This window comes from Rhizophagus irregularis, chromosome 3, assembly GCF_026210795.1.
Source record: "Rhizophagus irregularis chromosome 3, complete sequence".
Lineage (NCBI taxonomy): Eukaryota > Fungi > Glomeromycota > Glomeromycetes > Glomerales > Glomeraceae > Rhizophagus > Rhizophagus irregularis.
This window is the reverse complement of record NC_089431.1, coordinates 1,955,532-1,979,600: the sequence shown is the minus strand read 5'-3', so window position 1 is coordinate 1,979,600 and position 24,069 is coordinate 1,955,532. Positions and strand designations below refer to the sequence as shown.

The 24,069-nt window shown below is 26.9% G+C and overlaps 5 protein-coding genes across 5 annotated transcripts; 1 reads left to right on the top strand and 4 right to left on the bottom strand.

The window, feature by feature from the left end:
- Positions 1–1,250: 1,250 nt before the first annotated feature.
- Positions 1,251–1,735, bottom strand: OCT59_020496 (uncharacterized protein; the record flags this gene model as incomplete). The annotated part of the gene is made up of 2 exons (XM_066149230.1): positions 1,251–1,331; positions 1,541–1,735. 2 exons carry the CDS (start codon positions 1,733–1,735, stop codon positions 1,251–1,253), a joined length of 276 nt encoding a protein of 91 aa, XP_065990160.1.
- A 166-nt stretch (positions 1,736–1,901) lies between these two features.
- On the bottom strand, positions 1,902–2,729 carry OCT59_020495 (uncharacterized protein; the record flags this gene model as incomplete). The annotated part of the gene is made up of 4 exons (XM_025311062.2): positions 1,902–2,161; positions 2,224–2,317; positions 2,409–2,451; positions 2,512–2,729. The coding sequence occupies 4 exons, from the start codon at positions 2,727–2,729 to the stop codon at positions 1,902–1,904; spliced, it is 615 nt and encodes a 204-aa protein (XP_025175460.2).
- A 610-nt stretch (positions 2,730–3,339) lies between these two features.
- Positions 3,340–5,359, top strand: OCT59_020494 (uncharacterized protein; the record flags this gene model as incomplete). Its single annotated transcript, XM_025318704.2, has 11 exons — positions 3,340–3,373; positions 3,455–3,569; positions 3,638–3,690; positions 3,797–3,939; positions 4,011–4,074; positions 4,163–4,417; positions 4,518–4,585; positions 4,672–4,685; positions 4,775–4,941; positions 5,038–5,097; positions 5,185–5,359. 11 exons carry the CDS (start codon positions 3,340–3,342, stop codon positions 5,250–5,252), a joined length of 1,041 nt encoding a protein of 346 aa, XP_025175459.1. The 3' UTR covers positions 5,253–5,359.
- Positions 5,360–13,362: 8,003 nt separating this feature from the next.
- On the bottom strand, positions 13,363–13,814 carry OCT59_020493 (uncharacterized protein; the record flags this gene model as incomplete). The annotated part of the gene is made up of 2 exons (XM_066149227.1): positions 13,363–13,619; positions 13,703–13,814. 2 exons carry the CDS (start codon positions 13,812–13,814, stop codon positions 13,363–13,365), a joined length of 369 nt encoding a protein of 122 aa, XP_065990159.1.
- Positions 13,815–18,563: 4,749 nt separating this feature from the next.
- Positions 18,564–19,598, bottom strand: OCT59_020492 (uncharacterized protein; the record flags this gene model as incomplete). Its single annotated transcript, XM_066149226.1, has 3 exons — positions 18,564–18,625; positions 19,049–19,319; positions 19,593–19,598. The coding sequence occupies 3 exons, from the start codon at positions 19,596–19,598 to the stop codon at positions 18,564–18,566; spliced, it is 339 nt and encodes a 112-aa protein (XP_065990158.1).
- Positions 19,599–24,069: the final 4,471 nt, after the last annotated feature.

Below are 24,069 nucleotides of genomic sequence, written 5' to 3'. Positions count from 1 at the left end.
AACCTCACTTGGTGAAGCATGTTGTTATTTCTTCTTTATAGTTAATTGAGTCTTGTTATTTAATACTGTATATGCACTTAGTTACATTTTTATTTATCCTTTTATTACTGAAAGAAGTCAGAAAAGTGACCTATTGGCTGCATTTAAATTCCTGGTGACCATTTCTGTAAAGGTAACTATACAACTTTTTCTTTTTAAGGTATAAAATGTGGCTTTAGTATTTAATTTTGTGAAACTCTTGGTAGAGTTTTTTGTTGAAAAAGACAGTAGCATATCCATTGATTAGTGTTTAATATTTTCCAAAATTTTTAATTTCATCAGTATTATTTGATCAAATACTGGTATATATTGGTAGGTTTTATATTGTGCCATTTGTTCTTAGATGTTTGCCATAAGGAATTTTTCTTTCAAAGCAATTTTGTAATTTTTAGCAAAGATAGAGATAATAAACAACAAGTAGATAAGCTAAACTTCATTCTTAATACCAAGTTTTTTAAGTTCTGCCTTGTATTTCTTTATAAAAGAGCCAGTATAATCTATTTCACAGGTGGCAAGACTTTCTTAATATGGTTATTAATATGGGTTGGATGAATCATAAGAGAGCCATACTAATATATTGACAAAGGGTCTTTCCATTTAGTTTAATGTTGTCAACCTTTTCAAAGTCTTCAAAAGACATGTCTTTGGTGTTAAAAACCATATTTAAGCTATAAAATTATAAGAAAGAGTTCCCATAAATTTTATTGAATAAATATATTGAATAGGGTATTGCTAAAGTTCACCAGTAGTGATGGTCACTATACCAGCATTATGATGTACTTTTGGTCAGAATTAAAATCTAATAAAATACTGGTTGGCATTACATCATAAATTCACCACTGGTAACAGTCACTACTGGTGATATTTAGTAATACCCTATTGAATAAATAATTTTAAATTTTCTTAGAAAAAAATTCAGATAAATGTTTAAAATTTAAGTGTTTTCATTTTTACTTTGGGAAAGAAGATCGTTTTCAAATGTAACACAATCTATACTTTGGTTCTTTTAAGGTTTTTGATATTTTTCTTTTTAAAGAATCTTCAATACATTAAATACATTTTATAAGTGGGTTTGTTTTATTTTAATGTTTAATCATAATAATTCATATACATTATTATATTATAGATATTCATGGTAACTATATTGAAGAAACTTAATAAATAATGATATAATAAAACGTCATATGTTCGAGGGTTATTATTATGAAATCCTACGCTTTGTTTTTTATGCACCCTTTTTTATAAGGGCAGATCATTCGTAAGTTTGAGGTCATATTGAGTGGTTTGGTATTCTGCATGTTGAATAAAAACATTATAAGAAAGGTTATTTCGTAAGTAAAGAGAATGTGAGATATTATGAACTTCCGTGTCATAAGATATATTGCAGTGAAAATAAAAAAGTGATTGATTGTTATGCTTTAAAAATCTATAATGTGGAAAATGTGGCATTCAATTTGATTATTATATTAATCCAACAAATTAAAATAAGAAATCAACTTACGAAGATCTTGATTCGAAAGAGAAACCGTTGGGTAGTTAAAGGACGTGTACTCAACTCTCGAAATGTTATGGCGGGACGTGAACTTCTTTGTCTTTCAAGATCGGATGATACAAATTGATCCTTTATACTTTTCTCTTCTTCATTTAATTTATCCTTTGAAAGAATTTGGGTCCATTCCTTAAAAATTTCGGCCATCTCTTGAGCGGTAGACGCTTGGACGGGTCAGGATCCCGACATTTCTTCATCAATTCAACATAACATGCCGGGGTCCCTTTAATCACTTGTGGCCTTTTTCCATCACAAATACTTAGAGCCAAATTAGAATCGTACGCCGTTTCATATAAAGGAGGTTGAGGTGAGGTTAACACATGATGATACCAAAACTGTAAATGTCCGAGGCTTTTGTGTGAGGTTGACGACAATGGATTTCTGGCGCAAAGTACGGTAAGACACCTTTGATTTCTCCAGTTATATTTTGACCATCTTTACAAGCTAACCCAAGATCGGCGACAAAGTTACGCCTGTTATCACCAAAAAGCACATTTCCACTGTGTAAGTCTCGGTGTACGAGGCCTGACCGATGTAGACTACGAAAGTCTATCGTAAGACTCCAAAGTCTGTCTATTTGTGTCAAAGTTAGATAGGTAATTTCTTAAATCGCCAAATTCGACAAATCGTATAACCATTAGATATTTTTTTTGTGTCAGGATGTCGTGTTACGCCATAACGATCTAATGAACCCAAGTTAACTTTCCTACATTGATGCATAGCTTTGATCTAATTGAAAAATGTAAAAAAAAAAAACACGTTATTAAAAGAAATGATTAATGGTTAAAGTAACAATCGAACAGAACTTACAATACTTTACCTCTTCAAGAAACTCTTTAACACCTTCTTCTCCTTTCTCTACACTTTTCAAGGCAACCCACATGGATTCGCCTCATTTCCACTTATTCGCAATGGAATCCCACTTATATGCACGTCCTTCTTTCCCAAATCCACCTTTACCAATCAACTTAAATTCCGTAAGCTGAGTTTCCGGGATCCATTCCAAGGCTTGGTCAGAAAATTCGGCGGTTATTTGTGTTTCTAAAATAAAATCATCAATTTCCGAGTTTCCACTTGTCCATTTATGACGTTCGGATTCAAAATGTTTGGGATTACAACCACGACACCAACGGAGGGACATCCATTCTTTATGACAATCGGGGTATCTTGTTAAAGGATTACGCGTCATTCCATAAACTAGACTTTGGATTTCGAAGCTTCATATTCCTAAATTTAAAGTGAAAATGATTGATAATTAGCGACACCCATCCATAGATATTAGTTCAAAAAAAGAAAAAGAAAATACCGATTTAAGAATCGTGAAGTATAATATTTTTCTCCACAAAAATTGCCCACCGGTCCGAGTCCATTCATTTGATTTTTGTATTCCACCCTAACAAAGGCCCTTCTTCCCAATAAGCTCTATGATTTTTAAAATGTTCGACCTATACAAAATAGCGTAATTGGTGTACCATGCGACGCAAAACACTGAATCCAATTTCCAAAATTGGACGAATGATAGTGTAGAATTATTCGTAAAACTCAAATAACTCACGAATGTATTTTCGAATGAGTTGACTATTCAAAGTTTTCCCTCCTCGAAAAGCTTCACGACGTTCTTTTTAAGGTTCTTTTGATATCAAACAAAGCAAGGTAATAAAGTCATTGTTTCTAGTATTGATATTTACTCTTATGAATCTCGAAATAATAAAGTAATAAGAATCATATATAAAGAGTTTTTTCGTCAGAAGATGTTGAACAAACGTATCGTTGTGCTTGGCGCAGGTAGGAAGAGCATCTGAAAAGCAACAATCTCTGGTGAAATTTTTCGCAAGCTATTAACAAATTCATACAAAACTTATGCAGGTGTCTCAGGATTAACCACGGCTAATTTGCTCTTACAACAAGAAAAAGCGATTAAAGTTCATATAGTTGCAAAGCATTTTCCAGGAGATTTATCTGCCGAATACACGAGTCCTTGGTATATATAAACTTTCTTAAGCATTATTACCATACCATATTGAAGTTTTTTAAACGTTGATGATATAGGGCTGGTGCACATTGGAAGAGCCATGCTGCGAAAGATGAAATCAGAGAGCAAGGTATATAGTATGAGAAGTCCTTTAATAAAGCTTTACCCGTAATACATTACTTTGGATCTGATAGGATACTGAAACATTTCACCAACTTTTTTTATAATCTAAAAAGAATTTGATAGAGAAACCTATAATTATTTTTGGAAAATTGCTAATACACCATATTCTGGAGTCATGATTATTGATGAGTTTGAATATTGGGAAAAACTTCCACAAGATTTCTCCGATCCGTGGTTCAAAACATTATGTCATGAGGTAAAAATTTATAAGTACGAATTGGAGTATAGTAAAGTCTATTATAAAGATTCTTTTAATTATGAAAATAGTATCGACATTTAAGAAAAGAGGAGCTGCCAGTTGGTGTCGAATTTGGAATCACATACAAATCAAGTAATTTATAACATAAAGATCTTCGTTTATAAAGTCAATTATAACAAACCACCATGATGTCAATTAATTTATTGATCATTTCTACAAGTTTCTATTAATCCATCAACCTACCTTAACTATCTTCTCAATACTTTCACCTCTTGGGGTGGTACCACACAACGTGTCAACTTATCTCACTTAAATGAATGTATCGAAAGTGATACCGATATTGTGGTCAATTGTTCGGGCATTAATGCCAGAACATTAGGTGGTGTTGAAGATTCTGATGTCTTTCCAGTGAGGGGCCAAACTGTGATCGCACAATTACCTCAATCATATATGAATTGGGCTTTTTTTAAGCGAGGTAATGATGGTTGTTGAACTTATTCATTATGCTTTTTTGATTTCTTGGAGATAAAGTTTTAACAAATTGCGCTTTATTTTTTAATGCATAATTGCAAAAGAGGCTAATGGAGAAAGTACATATGCAATACCACGCGATAATGGAGAAATAACTCTTGGTGGGACTTATGTGAGCATCTCTATACTTTATATTTTACAGATTGCATAATTGAATTTAGATTTTCGATTTCTTAATTATATTCACTTCAATTATAGGAAGAAGATAATTAGTAAGATAATCAATATGAGTACTTAACTTTTTCCTTATTGACAAGAATCTATACAGTACATTATTTATATAATTGAATCTAAATATAAGTTCGACAGATGTTGATTATGACACTGCTACAGCAATTATTCATCGATGTCTTGCCACTCGTCCGGATCTTTTGCCAAAGGATCAACCTCACCTAATTATTAAGATGCATGGAGTTGGTCTTCGACCTTATCGTAAAGGTGGTGTAAGGGTTGAGACCGAATGGATGAGTATGTACTTTTTATTTTTTTTTAAAAAAAAATGAACCTTAATTGAACATGTTGCGCCTGCATTTTTCTCATTTGGTTATATTATTTATTATTTAGCTTCTGAAAAATACGGCAAAAAAATACTTATTTGTCATAATTATGGTCATGGAGGGTCTGGTAAATAGATTCATCTGTACTTTTATTACTTATTACTTCAACATTATTTTAATCAACTTTTATTTTGAAATTACAATATTTTTGAAGGATATGAATCAAGTTATGGTACTGCTCAAAGTGCATTAAAAATTATGAAAGAAATTCTACAGAGTTAAATCTAGATTATATACATATTATTGAATACATAATCTTGATAACTCATCTGATATCAACAACCAAACTTATTTAACAATCAAATAAAATTTTTTCTATTGAAATATAAGCTTGGAAATAAAATTTCTAGATTAAAAAAAAATTGATTTATTTTTATTTCATTATTCAAATTATTTGAGTAATATTGAAATGATTAACTAACTTTGCTTTTTTTTGATTTCCTAATCCAATTTTGATAAACATCAAGGTAAGACTTTGCATTGTAATAATTGGTCAATATGAATGTAATATGCTAACCTCTTTTAACATAATTATTAACAAAATTGGATTTTATTTCATTAATTAATGTAGCTTTGTTTTGTACAGAAATACCAGAAAATGCAAATTCATAAAGTCAAATGGATTTGACAAAAAGCAAAAATTGGATAAGATTTTGAAAAGTATAAAGTGGGACTCAAAATCCTATAACTAATGACTTCAAATTGCCATATTACTTATCAGACCTATTGTTTAAGAGTATTTATAATATAGCAAAGAGCTAGAAGGATAAAATTATTAAAATGAAATAGGATCAACAAAAATATTGTATTATTAAAGAATCATGTAATAGTTATTTGAATAACTTGAATAGTGCTTCTAAAAATTCAGATCAGATCAGAATTTTAGTAATCTGATCTGAATTTGATCTAATTTGAATCAAATTTAAAAAAAATTATCTCATAATCTAGTAATTGGATTTTAATAATTATTTTTTTGTTTTGTAGATCATATTAAGCTGATCAAAATAAAAAAAAGTTTATTAAAATTGGACTGTTAGATTATGATATTTGATCTGATTAGATTGATCTATTAGGAGCACTAAACTTGAGTATATTTGAATATTTAAATAAGTATAGTAGTTATTCAAGTATTCATTTAGCCAGATATAGTATAGTTAAAATTTTAATTGAATGTTAAATCCTTAAATTTAATTAAGTTAAAATCATAATTCTGGTCAAATTTATGTAAATTATTATTATAAAAAAAATTTAACATATTTAATTATTATTCAAATATATATTCAAATATATCTAATTCTAAACATTATATTGAATACAATGAAAAGTTTAAAGTAGTTAAACAGAAAGCACCTTATAGGATCCCAGAAAATACATAAATAGTTAAGATCCAACCAAAAAAATTTTACTATGAGTTATAAGTATTTCTTCAAAGTCAGAACTATAATAATAGTTATAATAGTTATAATACTAGCCAGTTTCTAAATTAGAAAATTAAATTCTGGCTAGTATTATTTAAAAAGGAAAGATTTATACAATTTTTTTGGTAAATTCTAAGTAACTTGAGATCTTACCTATTTATATATTTTTTTAGGAATCCTCACCTTATATAAGAAAATTATACAAATAGTATTCTGAATGGATCAGATCAGACTAGATTTAAGTTAAATCTGATTTGATCTGAATTTGAATTAAATTAAATTAGATTCAATTCAATCTAATTCAAATCTAAATTAGATTCGATCTGATCTGGATCTAAATCAGTTTTCATAATTAAAAACCTTTTTCACAATGTTTTTTTATTAATACTAGTGTTTACCCGTTGTCTATGTCAATGCTTAATATGTATTAAAATAGCATAATTCTGGCCAGAATTAAAAGATCTGCAAAGAATTTCCTTTTTTGGAAATTCAAACAATGCAATTTTTTTTAATTTCTTTCATCGGTAAATTTTTTAGGGTAAAAATCTGCAAAGATCTTTGGCTTAAATTTCTGCTCAAATCTGCTATTCTATCAACATTAGGAAGTTATGGGAAAAATGTTTATTAAATATACATTGGTTACTTAATGTACATCATAAAGAAATGCTGAACATCAGACCCTGCAATGTACTACCGATGTCATAATATTTGATGTGCATCACCTAATTTTAATGTCTATTAATGATGTACATTATTTTAAAGATAATAAACATCATATTGAATTTATATAAATTATGTTAATGATATAATAATGCTAAATCCCTATAAAAAGTATTATACTTAAAATATACTTAATTTAAAAATTGCAAAATACTTATAATATATTTTTAATATATCTAAAATATACTTAAAATTATCTTAAAATATATGTCTAATATATTTAATTTTTGCCCATATACTTAAAATATATTTAAATTATATTTAAATTAAAATTTAAGTATATTATAAGATTATTATAAGTATATTTTTTACATACTTAAAATATACTTAAAATATATTATGAAATATATTATAAGAATATTTTAAGTATGTAAAAAATATATCTATAATATACTTAAATTTTAATTTAAATATAATTTAAGTATATTTTAAGTATTTGGGCAAAAATTAAATATATTAGAAATATATTTTAAGATAATTTTAAATACATTTTAAGTATATTATAAGTATTTCGCAATTTTTAAATTAAATATATTTTAAGTATATTTTAAATATATTTTAAAAAGTTTTTAATTATATTTTAAATATAAATACTTTTTATAGGGAATATTATTGAATTTATTTTATTAAAATTAAAATATACTATAACAATCTATATACTAAAGTCTACTAAATATTAGCTAAATATTCTATTAATAAAAATAATAATCATTAAAGAAAATGAAAAAAAAGACAGTAGGCTTCACAACAAAACTTACAACTTTTAAATTAATTAAATACTCTGGAGCAGGGTTGTGGTAGTATACCTGTACTAGCAAAATTCTAATACGTACTGTACTAGCAAGAATTTCGTACAAGTACTAAGTACACTGTACTAATACAATTATCACTTTTTAGGATATAATTTAACCATTTTAGGTAGATATCATGTGATCAATATTGTTTATATTTATAAAATTAACCAATAAAATTTATTAATAGTATGTACTAAAATTGTATTTGTACTAAATTTACAAGTACAAGTACAGTACTTAGTACTGTACTATACTGTACTAGTACTGTACTAGTACAATTCCCAACCCTTGCTTTGGAGGACTTACAAAAAAAATTTTGAAGTTATTCTTTGAAACTTTGTTCAGGAAGTACAACCTAAGTACCTAACAATAAAAAGTTAAAAAGAGTATTAATAAAAAGGAAATAAAATTTGTGCGCACCCACGCATATGCGCACCCTCCATTTTTGGTAATTTTTATATAGTAAATTTGTCAATCATTAATTATCACGTGATTTTAGTAAAATCCCGATTTTTTTAAATATTCATACTGTAACTCTCACATACATATTATAGAGCCTTAAAAATTTATTTATTATATGTATTTTTGCCTATTCTACAACTTTACTTAATGAGCTATGAAGGATTTAGAATGTTATTTTTGACTTTTATATATAATATATTTATGGTGGTGCGCACATGCGCAGGTGCGCACAAATTTTAAACTCTAATAAAAAAATTAATTTTAAAAAAAAATTTAAAAAAAGTTTTGAAGTAAAGTGAAACTTTGAAACTTACCAATCTGTTCCGTTAAGATTCGTATATACAGTCAACTCTCTTTATAGTCACACATTTGGGACAGTCCATATTTGGTGATTATAAAGAGATGTGACTATATAAAAAATTTCTTATATTTGTATATCATAATTCCGGCCAAAATTAACATAATTTTAGCCAGAATTATACTTAAAACTTTATTGTATCGTAACTTCGCCAATATTAATCGTAGAGAGATGATCTTACCGCCATTCGATTCGTCTTGATGAGACGGTTCTAATGGTATAAAATACGTCGAAATACAATCACTAGATTAATTTCCGAAATTAAAAAAATATTAATGGTTTTTGTGTAATAACTCTGCCAATATTGATCCTAGAAAGCCGATCTTACTACCATTCGATTCGTCTTGATGAGACGAATCTAATGGTATAAGATACATCGAAATCCAATCACTAGATCAATTTCCGAAATTAAAAAATATTAAATGGTTTTTAAGTAATAACTCCGTCAATATTAATCACAGAGAGATGAGCTTACCACCATTCGATTCGTCTCGATGAGGCGATTCCAACGAGCTATAAATCGTCTTTTTACAATCACTAGGTACCGAGAAATCTAGCAAAATGTTAAATGGCGCAGTAAACGTAAATCAAGAAATATTATAATGCCGATGTTTAACATTTTGTTGAATAACTCATCAGCCAGTGATTGGAAAAGGATAAAACTACTCTTCTTTGGCGACAGTTTCTCAGGATTCCTGGATTTTTTGGATATCCTCTTCTATAATTCGGGGTGGATCATGGATCTCGCACTTGGATTTTCTGCGCCGCTTAACAGTTCAACCTCTTAGGATTTCTTTCTGGTAACGGACTGGATTTTTGGATGTTGGATAGTTGACTCACACTGGCCTTTGGGTAAAGTTGGGGTATGCAATTCTGTAATAGTTTAGTTTTTCTTTGCTTTAATTTTACTTTAGTTTAGATTTCTTTACTTGTATGAGTTGTGAAGCTACTCTTTTTATTTTTTATTAGTTTATTTTCTTATTTTTGTAATACTGTTCGATTATATTTTCGAAATTTAAAATATAAATAAAAGATAAAGTCATAAGACTGTTTGCACAAGGAAAAGGATAAAAGCTACCGCATTCGATTCGTACCGAGTGAGACGATTCTAACTAGCTATGATACATCTTTGTACGATTATTAGATACCAAGTTATTTAATATATTCTTTATATAACTGTGATTATAAACGGTTCTTTTTAATATAAGATTTTTGAGGATAGGTGTGATAGTGACTATAGATAGATTGTGACTATATAGGATAGATTTTAATAATAAAGTGTTTTGAACATTCAACTGGTGTGACTATATAGTAGAATGTGACTATAACGGGAGTGACTATAGAGGGAGTTGACTGTACTTATAAATCTTGATCTTCTTTTTTCATTCTTCAGAAATCCACCCAAGACCTAAAAAAAAGAAAAAGAACAGTTAGTAACTGTTCTATAATATTTAAAAAAAAAATAATAAATAAACTAAGATTCGTACTTACAAATCTTAGTTCCACTTTATCTGAAGATTGGAGGTCTACCCGAAACCTAAAAAATAAAATAAAAAGAACGGTTAGAACTGTTCATAATATTAAAAAAAATAAATCTAAGGTTTATAATATAATACTTACAAACCTTAGTTTTCCGTTTTCTGTTCTTCAGAAGACCACTTAAACTATTAAAAAATAAAAGAAAAAGAACAGTTAGTAACTATTCGTAATATTAAAAAAAAAATTTAAGGTTTATAACAAACCTTAGTTCTCCATTTTCCAATCTTCAGAAATTTATCTGATTCTTTAAAAAAAAAGAAAGAATGGTTAATAAACTGTTCATAATATTAAAAAAATATAAAGTTTATAGTAAAATACTTACGAACCTCAGTTTATTGTTTTTTGTTCTTTAGAAAACCACCTGTACCTATAAAAAATAAAAGAAAAAGAAAGGTTATTAGTAACTGTTCATAATATTAAAAAAATAAATAAAACCTAAAAGATTTATACTCATACTTACAAATCTTTAGGTTTTTCCATTCTTCGGAAGCCCTTCCAAGATACTGAACCTATAAAAAAAAGAAAGAAACGGTTAGTAAACCATTCTATAATAATAAAATAAATAAATAAAAACCAATATTCTTATGAATCATAGTTTCCCGTTTATCAAAAGCCTACCAAACCTATTGTTATCCTGTTAACGATTAAAGTCGACTGAAAAACTTTAACGCTTTAACAGGTTAACTGGAGTTTAACTAGGAGAGTCTTAAGTTGATCACAAATAATCACGTGAAATAACGTTAGATGTTCAGTTAAAGAAAATAGGTTTTTATTAAAATAATGTAAGATTTTAAATATAATAAAAAATATAGATAATCTCTTTGTTGCGAAATTAATTATTTTAAATTATACTACTAGGAATAATACTCTTTTCGTATAACTTGAAAACTACAATACAATTCTTAACTAACTAACTGACCTTCCCCTTCTACTTGGTAAAATCCTATCACTATTTATAATAAAATAAAAATCAAGAATATTTGATAAAATAAATAAATCAAATATAATAAATAAATAAAATAAAATAAATAAATAAAATAAAATAAATATATCAAACAAATAAAATAAATAAAATAAAATAAATAAATAAAATAAAATAAATAAATCAAATATATCAAACTTATCAAATTTATCAGATTTATCAAATAAATCAAAAAAATCAAAAAAATCAAGGGATCTATGAAATGATCTACAAAATTGATCTACATAAAATTACTGCGCCACATTTCTATTTTAACACTATAAAAGAAAGAAAGAAATGGTTAGTAAACCGTTCCATAATAATAAAAAAAAATAAATAAAACTAAAATTTTTATGAATCTTGGTTTCCCATTTATCAGAAGCCTACTGAACCTATAAAAAATAGAAAGAAATGGTTAGTAAACCATTTCATAATAATAAAAAAAAAATAAATAAAAACTAAGATTCTTACAAATTTTAGTTTCCCGTTCGTCAGAAGTCCACTGAACCTATAAAAAAAGAAAGGAACGGTTAGTAAATCGTTCCATAATAATAAAAAAAAATAAATAAAAATGAAGATTCTTACGAATTTTAGTTTCCCGTTCATCTGAACCTATAAAAAAAAGGAATAGTTAGTAAACCGTTCTATAAAATAAAAAAAAATACTAAGATTTTTATGAATATTAGTTCCTGTTTATCAGAAGCTCACCAAACCTATAAAAAAAGGAACAGTTAGTAAATCATTCCATAAAAATAAAAAATAAAAAAAAGGTTCATACTTATGAATCTTTAGTCTTCCATTCTTTGGAACTCAGAAACCCACCTGAACCTAAATAAAAAAAGAATGGTTATTAGTAACCGTTCCAAAATAATAAAAAAAAAATAAAACTAAGATTTGTATAAATCTTAGTTCCTCTTTGCAAAGTCCCCTTCCTTTGTCCCCTTTATACCTTAAAATCAGTTTCGTAGTATTATTGCTTGAACATCCATCCATCACAAAAAAAAATAATGAAAAGAAACGTTAGTTTATTTCTTCAATTAAAAATAACAAAAATCCTCTTTTTTTCCATTTCTCACTACCTTAAAGTCCAGTTTTGTAGTATTCAAGTTGGTATTCTCCATCCTATAAAAAAAAATAATAAAAAGAAACGTTAGTTCATTTCTTAAATTAAAAATAGTAAAAATTCCCCCCTTTTCCATTTTCACTACCTTAAAGTCCAGTTTTATAGTATTCAAGCCAGCGTCCTGACATCCTTCATCCTATAAAAAAAAATAATGAAAAGTAACGTTAGTTTATTTCTTAAATTAAAAATAGCAAAAAATCTCCTCTTATCCCATTTTTCATTATCTTAAAGTCCAGTTTTGTAGTATTCAAGCCAGTGACCTTCTAGTATACATCTTACAAAAAAATAACAAAAAGAAACGTTAAGTCATTTTTTAAATTAAAAAAAAAAAGAATTAAAAAAAATAAATTTAAAAAAAATATGTAAGTTTCAAAACAAAACTTATATTACTTTCAAAAAAGGAGGCAGAAAGAAACTTTTTCTTTACATTTATTGCATTCCAATACTAATCTTCCAGGTGGCCATTTTCTACGCTTTATTAATACTTTATACTTACTTAATTCCCTTTGGCTTACCACAGAGTTTTTAGCCATAATATATTATTGGAAATACTATTGATTATAGTTAATTATTTAGTCCAAAGAAAGTATTTTGCATAAATAGTTGCTTTTCACCTGGATTTAAATTTATTCAACTTGCAACTAAAACATCCTTACTAAAAGCAGCATGATTGGAACTGTTATTAAATACGAATATAGCCACACAGTCTAAATACAGGACTTCAAAAATAGGAATTGCTTTATATTCAATTTGTTCAAGAAGATGTTCTGCTGTCTAATAACCCTCTTGATTTATGCCAGATTTTAAGTAACATCATGTTTCTTCAGGTACATAAGGATGTTTTTCTATATCAGTTTACTGCAAACGTAGACATCCATCAATTTCAGTTAAAAATTTACTGATCATAATAGATCTTCCATTTCCTTTTTTCTGAAATGGCATCTCACCATCTTTAGATCACAATTCACATTTTCTATCATTTGAATAGAAAATACATTCATCATGAACTACAAGAACTCTTTTTTTCCCTCTTTCAGGTAAATTAGGGCATATTTGATCTATAAATTCACCTTCATATTTGGACATGTAATTTTCATGATCAAATATTTTTTCTAGTAATTCCTTTTGATATTGCAGCATATCTTTCCTTTCATATCCATTATAATATATTCCATGATGATATTGCTGAAATGAATAACCAAGCAACTCTAAGCCTTTTTTTTTTTACAATAAATATAATTATTAAAATTAATATTATATATGATAATAATTGCATATTATTTTTAAAATCACTTACATCTTATTGCAGTCTTTATACTAATAGTCTTTTTTTTAGCAATTCCAATAGTAAGAAATAATTCATCCTCAACAAAATTTTTAAGTTTTGTTTTTAGATCCAAACATGACATCTTTCTACAACATCTTCATCATTAATCACTCTAACTGTTTTTTGATGTTTTTCACATCTAGATGCTAAAAGGTCATTGTTTATTAACCAATATCTTATAAGGGTTTGAATTTTTCATACTTTTCATATACCACCATTAATAAAGATTTTTTGGATAACCTCTAAACTGATATTCATTTGTTCATGCCCATTATTACTGTTTAATAGGGTAAGATATTCAAATATTGCTCTTTTATAATTGTATTCTGTAACTGTTAACTAACTGTGTTGTTTTTCTAATTGTTCTTTTAATTCTTTTATTTTTTCAGTCATTTGATAAGATATGGATTAATGATATCACTTTCCAAACTACTTGAAGCATCTTCTAATGTGTTTAAATTAGATAATTGATTGGTATCCTAAGCATTACTTTTTTTAAAGAAATTTGTAATTTTTTTTGTACTAACTGTTACTTTAGTTAATGAACCATTTGGATCATATTTATCATAATAGGTTGATTTTGTATTTTGCTTATTTTATATGGTCCTCATTTTATTTTTTCTAATTGATTATTATCTTGCTATACTAAATCAAATTCTTTTGTTTCATCTTTTACATCTTTTGGATTATCTCATCCACTATTATTATCATCGCTCTAATCCTCAGTTTTATTAAAGAAATCACTAACTAATGCATTATTACCATCATCACCCAAACCTGAAATATTATTAAAGTCAGGATTATTGTAAAGAGGATTGAATACATCAGCAATTTTATTATAATTATTCTTTTCGTGATATTTTTTTGTGTTATTATTATTAACTAGCATTAATTTATGATTATTTTTATACTTTTCTTTAATATCATATTGGCCATTTATTGTACGTAACCGCTCTTTTAATTTTTTTTCTGTTTAGACAAAGATGGTATTTTTTGTTTTTTTTAAAAAATTTTTAAACAATGTTTAACCTGATAAATTGTTATCACGTAATAAAAGATCTCTTATTTTATTGGTCAATCTATAAAATTACCCCTGTAATTACCTCTGCAAAATTAGTCCGAATTTGCTTAATTTATAATAATATGTCTTATTTTTGACTTCTGATAACTTTTTTAATAATTAAGCTAATCTAAAATTGTAAACTAATTTTTTAAAAGAGAACAACTTAAATTATATAAAAATTGGTTTAATCTTTTAATAAAATATAAATTGAAAAACTAGATACAATTAGGAACTATGCAATATTTTTGATAAGTATAGGTGTCATAGGACCCCAAAAAATACATATGGAGGTCATAAATGATTAGCAAGATTTTGGCCTAAAATAAGCAACTTTTTAGGACCAGAATTATGATAATGCTGACCAGTATCAAAACGGACAATAAAATTTAAGCCGGCACTATCTAAAAAAGGCAAGATTTTCATGAAAATTTTGGTTCTTTTTAAGCAAACTCAAATGTGACCTTTTTATGTATTTTTCAGAGTCCTGGTGTTATGCACCATATTTGATTTGAAGATTAGTAAGTGATAATAGATGGAATAAATCATGTAAAAGCTAAAGAAAATGATAAAGATACTGATAATAAAGATGTTGATATAGAAGGATAATTTCAAAATCAAATTGACTAATGTTTATAAATAGATAATGATAATGATCTTAACTTATATGATATAAATGTCGAGGATATTGATCATCCAGCACAAAATAATGATGTAAAATGGAAATTAAATATTATATTTAAAGATAATTTGTCTTGTCCTTTTTGGTAATAATAAATAAAGTTAATAAAGAATTTTATTTAATAAAAATTTAAATTCACATGATTTGTATAGTTTGTACTTAATATAAAAAAAATAATATAACATCACATATACTATGTACTAATTCTCAAATTTTAGTAAGTACAGTACTATGCTAGTACAATTTCCAACCTTGAATTGAAGAAGAGTATCCAAAATTTTCAGATTTGATTTTGATATAGAGATAAGGTTGCTTAGATTTTGGATAAAAGAATCATTAATTAGGAGAGCCTCCTTTACCATGTATATATATTTTATAATGGGTCTAAAATTATTAAATAGATTTATTGCGTAAAGATGATTTCATTCTGGAAATTGATTACAATCCCATATTTGCTACATCACACAAAAAAATATACTGTATAGTTATATAAAAAACGCGTTTTTGATTTATTATTTGCATAAAAAAATTACATATTGCATTTCATACTGTATAATAAAAAAATATTAATTATGATCTTCAAAGATTTTATTTGTAAAGAATATATTGAGAATTGAATAAAAATTATGATCATAGAAATAAACTAGATATCTAAACCACCTTTTCGTAATATTAGAAAATGATTATTTGGCAAGATTATTATATATATATATAATTCTTTAGGTACAATATTGTAAGAGCTAATTTTTTCATATTACTAATTTTTTTTTTTTAAAAAAAAGAGCTAATTTTTGGTCCAACTAGTTCATTTTGCCACATGCCTTATCAAATTTAAATTCCTTAATTTCTTCATTAATATTAAGACTAATTATCAACTGATTTTTTGTAAAAAGATCCATCTATTTTTGAGTTTTTGATCTGTCTGATTTATGGACAATAATTCATCGTATTCTTGAATGGCTTCCTGGCTTTTATTCACTTTTTGTATTTTGTCCAATTTATGGAAGACTTAAAATTTTTACTTGCTCTTTTTAGTTATTCTTCTATATAATGAGGAAACTGAAACTGGAGAAACTGTACTTCTGACATATTTATGAGTTTTTCAAGAAAGGATTGTGATGTGACATAAACTACATCAATCAAAATTTGAACGTAGAGTTTGATTAAAACTTTTGAATGCTTGATCAATGTAACTCCTTAATTTTTTGTATTCTTTCTGGAATAACAATTTCCAGTTTTTCATTGTACCATACTTCAAGAAGGAAAATTCCATTATCTTGACATATACATTATTTTTACCGATTACAATTAACAAGTTTTTTAACATCCTTATGCTATAAAAGCTGATGCTAAGCCTCTTGCACCTCCAATGCAATTCGATATTTTTGGAAGAAGGCATCAAACTCTAATCTGTCCAAGAAAGAAGGGTGATATTCGATTATAAGTTTCTCATTAAGAATTTCCTTAGCTATTTGGATGCATCTAGTCTGGAATTTGCTTAATTTTTCTTAGGTTCTCTTTCTACCTGGTCCTGCTCTAGTTTTAAAATTCTAGCCTCAAGCTCAGCAAGCCTAGTTTTCTCATTGGTTTTCTTAGCCTTAAGTTTAATGATCAATATTTTCATATACAAAAGAATTATTCAATGTTACGTGATAAAACTGACTTTATTAATACATGTGAAAAATAAATACAAAGGTTTGGGTCTTTAGGACATAACTTGTAATACATGGTGTCTATGTTATTACTCCCTCTCTTTTTCAAAATACCCTTGAACCCATTGCTTTTTCATTGCCGACTCTCTCTATTTCACCACCGCTCCTTTTTGAGAGTAATTTTTTTTTAAAAAAAATAAATAAATAGATATTATTATATATAAGATTGTTTATTAAAACTAAAAGATTTTTTTTACTAAAAAAACTTTTAATTTACCAGAATAATTTCCAATAGTTACCATTAAATCTGTGTTTTTTTATTAATTATTTTACTATCATAAAAATATTTTAAGAATCTAAAAGATTCCTATAAATATTATATTTATTATTATTTTTCTTTTGATTAATAACTATTTTTAAAAGCTATTGCAAAGTAATTATATTTGTTTTTTCAAAGATTTAAAAATGTGTTAATATTTCTTTAAAAAAATATATGAAGTTTTCAAAACTAAATTTTTAAATAAATCTTCTGTAAAATTGAAGAATTTTAATAATGATGAAATATATTAATTAGTATATAATACTTTAAATATTTTAAAACGGCAATTTTTTTAAAATTTAAATAGATCATGCTGTTTATGATTTTGATATTTTTTGGTGTATTAATCACATACAGTATAGGTAAAATACATGTTAACTAAATAGCTTATTGAGTGAATTTGAACATAACGTCGGTTATTGTTAAAAATCACCAAACTACTACCGATCTGCGAAAACTATAATATGTAAGCCTGCTAAATGCTAAATGTGTTGTACATACTAAATTTCTTATCTTATCTTATCGGATAAGATTATTACGATTAATTAGTAATTTAATAAATGTTTTCGTCCCGAATATCACATGTGCATTTATACAATATTTAGTTAAGAGCGATAACGGAGAAAAATTGAATACATTTATGCAAGAAAATTGATCAAATGACCTTTCGGTAAAACTAAAAATGCTTTAAATTTATAATTTAGTCATATCTGATATGAGTAAATTGATAATAAAAAAAAAATATTGCTTATTTGAAACAAATATATTGATCATAGGACCTTTAATCAAAACATTTGATATTTGAATAACTAAAATCAATTTCTTCCGAGAAAATAGTGATATAATCACTTTATTTTTAAATTTTTTTTTACAATTCAAAAAAAAAATTTATATTGTTTTGAATCTTCTTTCACGAGATAAAAAAAAAAATTTTTTTTAAATCACCCGTACATGATAAAGTTTCATCAAATTATCAGCCCTATATTCCACAGGTATAAAATAAAATTTTTTTATTAAAGGAATTTTTTCTCCGTTTAAAACCATTTTCTTTAAGAACACTTATCTTATCAGAATCATTAATCAGATGACTCGGAACGTTTTCCGATGAATAAGCAGTATCAATAAACTGTACCTTCACAATCATTGCCAGCGCTCATCTTCGAATTCTCTTTGTGATTAACTTTATATATTATTCAATAGTTCAGTGTTATAATGTGAAAAAAGTGTTATCAATTAGTTAAGAAGCAAAAATCGAAACTTTTGTTGGTGATCAAAATTGGTACAACAAAATTGGATTCACTCTAATAAATATATAAATATAAATCAATCATAACCCTCATTCATAAAAAACTATATAAATTGCTGAATTTTTATTATTTATTTTTTTTCAATAAAAAACAGTAAATTTTTAATATTGAAGAAAAAAAATTTCTTTGAAATATTTTTGCTTATCTTATCCTATTCTCAGCTACTTTTAAATATCTTAATACAAAGAACGTTAACATAATGAGCGATAAAGAAGGTGATGGTCTAATCTTAACTGACGAAAAACGAGACTTCTTTCTATTATAAAACAAAACTTAGCAAACTAACAATGACATACCTTTTGTAATTACAGAAACGCCTATTATTAATCCAGGACCAATTTCGGCATCTGGTTCTACTTCACCTACAACTCCGCCCGCAAGTTCTACTCCACCTACGGGTTCTGTTTCAGCAGATTTATCTTCTACGGGTTCTGCTTTGCCTGTTTCGCATGTTTCGCCTGAAGATTCTACTTCGAATGGTAACCCCCAAGACTGCGGAGCTGAAATTGATGACGCAGTAGTTTCGTTGATCGCGCAAAATTTGTATAATTCATCTTTCCAATGCGACTATCCAAGTTATTACGACCCCGAGATGGGGTTAGCAAATATTTTTAAGGGTGATTCAAGCTTCGGCACTATTAATAGTCTCAATGATTTGAAAAGTCAAGTTGAAGAATATTTAGAAATTTTAAATTTAGGATGAAATTTGGAAAAGGGAAAGGGAAAAAGGTGGGAAAAAGCGGGTATATATATTTTGATTATATTGATCACGCAATAATTACTTTTTTTGCGAAATTGTGTGGGGAGTGTGGGAGATTTAAAACATTGTAACATAATCACTTTCATATTTGCAAATACAATAAATTATCGATAATCTAATCTTTCAAATTTGTATGACTTCCCCTTAAATGTTAAATAAAAAATTTCCGAATAATAATACATTTTCTAATTATTTAAAGATTACTCTTACTGTATGTGACCCTGTTGAAGTTTCTCAACTTTTGCATTGACTCATAAATTAAATAAATTAAAATGATATACGTAAATAAGACCAGTAGTTTTGACTGTAAATGACTCTTGATAAATAAGTTACCAGTTGGCAGTTACCAATGCAATGTCGATCTTAACGAGATGCTCGAAAACAATTTAATTCAACTAGATGTTTATAGACAATTTATTTCAGGGAGATATAGATATACAACTTATCCGTTTATATACTGAGCATGTCTTATTTTTCCGAATGTATATTCTAATAATGGTTTTTTATTCAAAAAATCTTGTGCCGTGTAACTGTAAGATAAATTATACTTGATTTTTTTATTTTTTTTGGGGGAAACTTATTAAAAGAACATGCAATCTACATCATTTAAACAAAAACTCAACCCCACAAACCGCTCCTATTTGATTGGAGATTTACATATTGTTTTATTTATTGAATAATATATACAAGTCTATTGGCGAGGAGAGGAGATGAAGTATTTCAGTTATTGCTTGATAGTTGATAATCTTTGATAATCGATCGATTGATCTATCTCGTACTGAAAAAAATACAGTATATATATACAGTATATTCCCCCCAAAAAATCGGTTTCTTACTGACTTTCGTATATTTTCCTGAAATTATTACGACCAATGTTGTTAATTAACTAAATATTTTATTGTAAAGAATAAAGAAACAATTTTTATGAGTAAATTATCTTCATAATTTTTGATTATTTGCTTTTTTTTTTGATATTACCTTCTCATATTTACAATTATTATAAAATATTTGTATCTTCAGAAGTCCGATATTTGAAACTCCCATCTAACTATATAGAAAGATCTTAGCGTTAGAGTTATATTGGCTTGAAAAAAATGCAATCAAATAATAGTTGAAAGAGAAAATATGTTTACCATTCTTGATTCTTGCGTGTTTCACTGGTTCATAATCTTGATGAATAAACAAATAGTAAAATCAGCCAGTCAACCAATGATAGAGAGGTAACCGATTTATTGTAAAGATAGATATCAGGAAAGTCGTTTATTCATGTTTCCTTTTCATGGTTAAAAATAGAAATATATGAAAGTTTCGACTAATTCTTCTCGGATTAAGTGGTTGCTAAATTGATTTAACGATCGAATGTATATGCTAGAATGAATGAAGCTACAACTTTAATAATTATTATTTAATGTTAAAATGAGGCTGATTATAATCATTTAAAAGATTGGACGAACATTTGACTATCTAGTATCAACATTATACGATTAATTGACCATAATATGCAAGTGAAGGGTAATGAGAAAGGGCGAATAAAGATAAAAGTAAGAAAAGGAGTAAATGTTATAGATTCTAGAAAATAGATAGATAAATTAGATAAATTCTCTAATAGAAGTAACTGTTTACAAACACAAAGTCGTCATTGAAATGAGTCATTATTCATTATTATTTCATTTTTGGATTTTACATGTCATAAGACCTTACATGAGTTTCCAAGAATTCCGACATTTTCCGTATGCTAAAACGTAATAATTTTTTATTCTTAAGAGAAGGATACATCCCGAAATATTATCTATCAAAAAAACTGATACCTTTTTTATAACTTCCTTTTTTTGTCGAATCAATAACAATAAATTATTTCCCTAATAGGATCTCATTAGAAAGATAAATTATGAAGGACGAAACTTTATTTTCATTTTTCAGCCAAGAAAAATTGTCTAGACAGTCTAGACAGTGTCTAGACCTTCATTATGCATTTCACGTGCTGATGTACATACTTTCAAATTTCACGTGATCTCACGCACATTTAGAATTCGCGCGAGAAATTCGATAAATATTGAATCCTCTGTGGGATCGACTACCCTGTATACTTTTTAGTTTAGACAAAGCGAAATTTTTGTAATCACTCCTGCGTTTAACACTTTTGTATCACGGTACTCACTTTTTCTCGTTCAGTTATTTGGCTTAGTTGTACTTTCTTCTATGAAAGAAATCAGTGACATCAGTGACAAACAAAAAACGTACCAAAAATTAAACGATTTTATTTTATTTTATTTTTTTGTGTTCTGTAAATATTTAACCGTTTTCCAAACGGTTGACAATGTAATTAAATTTTTAGGCACAAATAAATTACTTCGATTTTGTACAGCTTTTTAAATTTTCTTAAAATGTAATTTAGTCCTTGACAGATTTATCAAATGCTCTAACTTCAATTATATAAAGCGCAATTTTATTGTCATTTTTTGCAGCCTTAAAATAATCTTGAGATATAACCCAAAATTAATAAGGAAACTGCAAAAGATTTGGTACAAACTATTTATTGGTAAGCAACACAAAAAAATAAATACAGTATATTGTAATTAGGAAATGGTGTTGAAAATTTTAAGCTTTTGAAATTTGTAAACTCAAAATTCAACTTGAGTTTAGCTAAATGCTATGAATTAGTGGATAAAGAAGAAGTATCGTTAGAATATTATGTAAATGTAATTGGAACATGTCATATAATGAGACAGCTGGTGTAAAGTATAATTCATCATCTTTAGGAATTTACCATGTTATGTATTCAAATGATTTCATTTAATAATGAATTTATTCTTGCTATTTTGATTCCACTTATTGTCACTTTATTATCTAGATACCGTTTTTTAGTTGATTTTGTCTTCGGTTGCTTCGGAACTGTTACAATGTTTAGTTTCCGATAAACTCCTTACCAGAATTATAGTAATTTTGGTGATATGCTCGGCTGGTATTATGGTTTCGTAGGAGGGGGCGTACAGTGGGGGTGTACGATATTAACGTACGAACTGGCCCGAGTTTTAGGAGTTATGCACTTGCACGTGATAGTGTTAACGTTAACTCCGGCTAGTTCGTACGTTAACCTCGGACTACGGTACCTGTCGGTACCATTATATAATATTTATATTTGAATCTCAAATTTAAAAGATCATTTATTTAATAAAAGAAAATAATTAATTGTGTATATATATACGGTATATGATATATTAATGAATGAAAAAATTTAAGAATTTTAAGAATTGATTTTTTAGTACATTATATATAAACCAAAATATTACATATGTCATTTCGAATCATTTATCGAGTGTGGCAGGTGGCAATTGTGGCGAACGCCGCAAACATGAATCCCAAGTTAATTCAGGTGACTTACATTAATAATGTGTGGCTTACATGAAAAGATAAAAAAAACATATCTTATCAGATCAAACCTTGATTTTCTTTCTATTGTCTCTGATTTAACGATATTAAGGAATAAAATAATAACAAATTAAGCAACTAATTTATGATTAAATGAATGATATCTTACAGTTTGGTGAATCAGATGATATTATTCCAAAAGAAAAACTTTATTTGTATCATGTGGTTTCAATGATCGACAATGTTTTTGTTTTATTTGCGTCATATTTTGTCAAAAAAAACAAAATTCCCATTAATAATTCATATGCAAAAGAAATTATAACGAGTCGATTAGATATGATTAAATTGATCATTTGACTCTATCAATAAAATCATAAACTTAAGATAACTTTTTTTTTTTTCGAAATGATAAACAAACATTTCCAATTATCTTATCTTAAGAATTCTAGAAATTATTGTTTATCTAGAAATATAAAATTTCGAGTCATAAGATCAATTCTACACTGCATGCGTTTGATTTCTTTATCTCTTTCTTTTCTTTCTTTCTTTTCTTTTTCGAAAAAAAATGTTTCCAAAAAAAAAAAAGTTGATTTTTTTTTATTTTTAGTTTTTTTTTATTTATTTATTTATTTTTTTTTCTTATAATCTAAATCTAAAAATTTTTTTTTTCCGTCACTAAACCCTAAACTTATTTTTATTTATTTGTTTATCTTTTTTTTTTTTTTTTTTTTGATAATTAATTAATTAATTAATTAATTAATTGCTTTGGCTGTACCAGTTTTAAGGAAAAAAAATTTTTTTTTTTATTGGTAAAAGAAACTTTTTTTTTTTGTAACACATTGTTATTGAATTAATAAGGGGATTGGTATTTTATTTTTTTTTAAAAAAAACTAATAGGTTGTGAAATGTGTGACAGGAGAAAACGTGGGCAGAGTGAGTTTCAATTGAATTTATTCCCCCCTGTAACGGTCTAACGGAATTACACTATGGATATCAATGAATAATTAAAATATTCATTGTTGTCTTGAGGCCCACCCGAAGGGAGCGAAGGGAGAGAAGCATCGATGTATATGTGGTTTTTATTAGATATCCATGGAATAACGGACTTAACTCGTTGTGTATGACGTATACACCGATGGATTTCGTAGATGACAAAAAAAAAATCCATCGGTGTTAATACATAATACC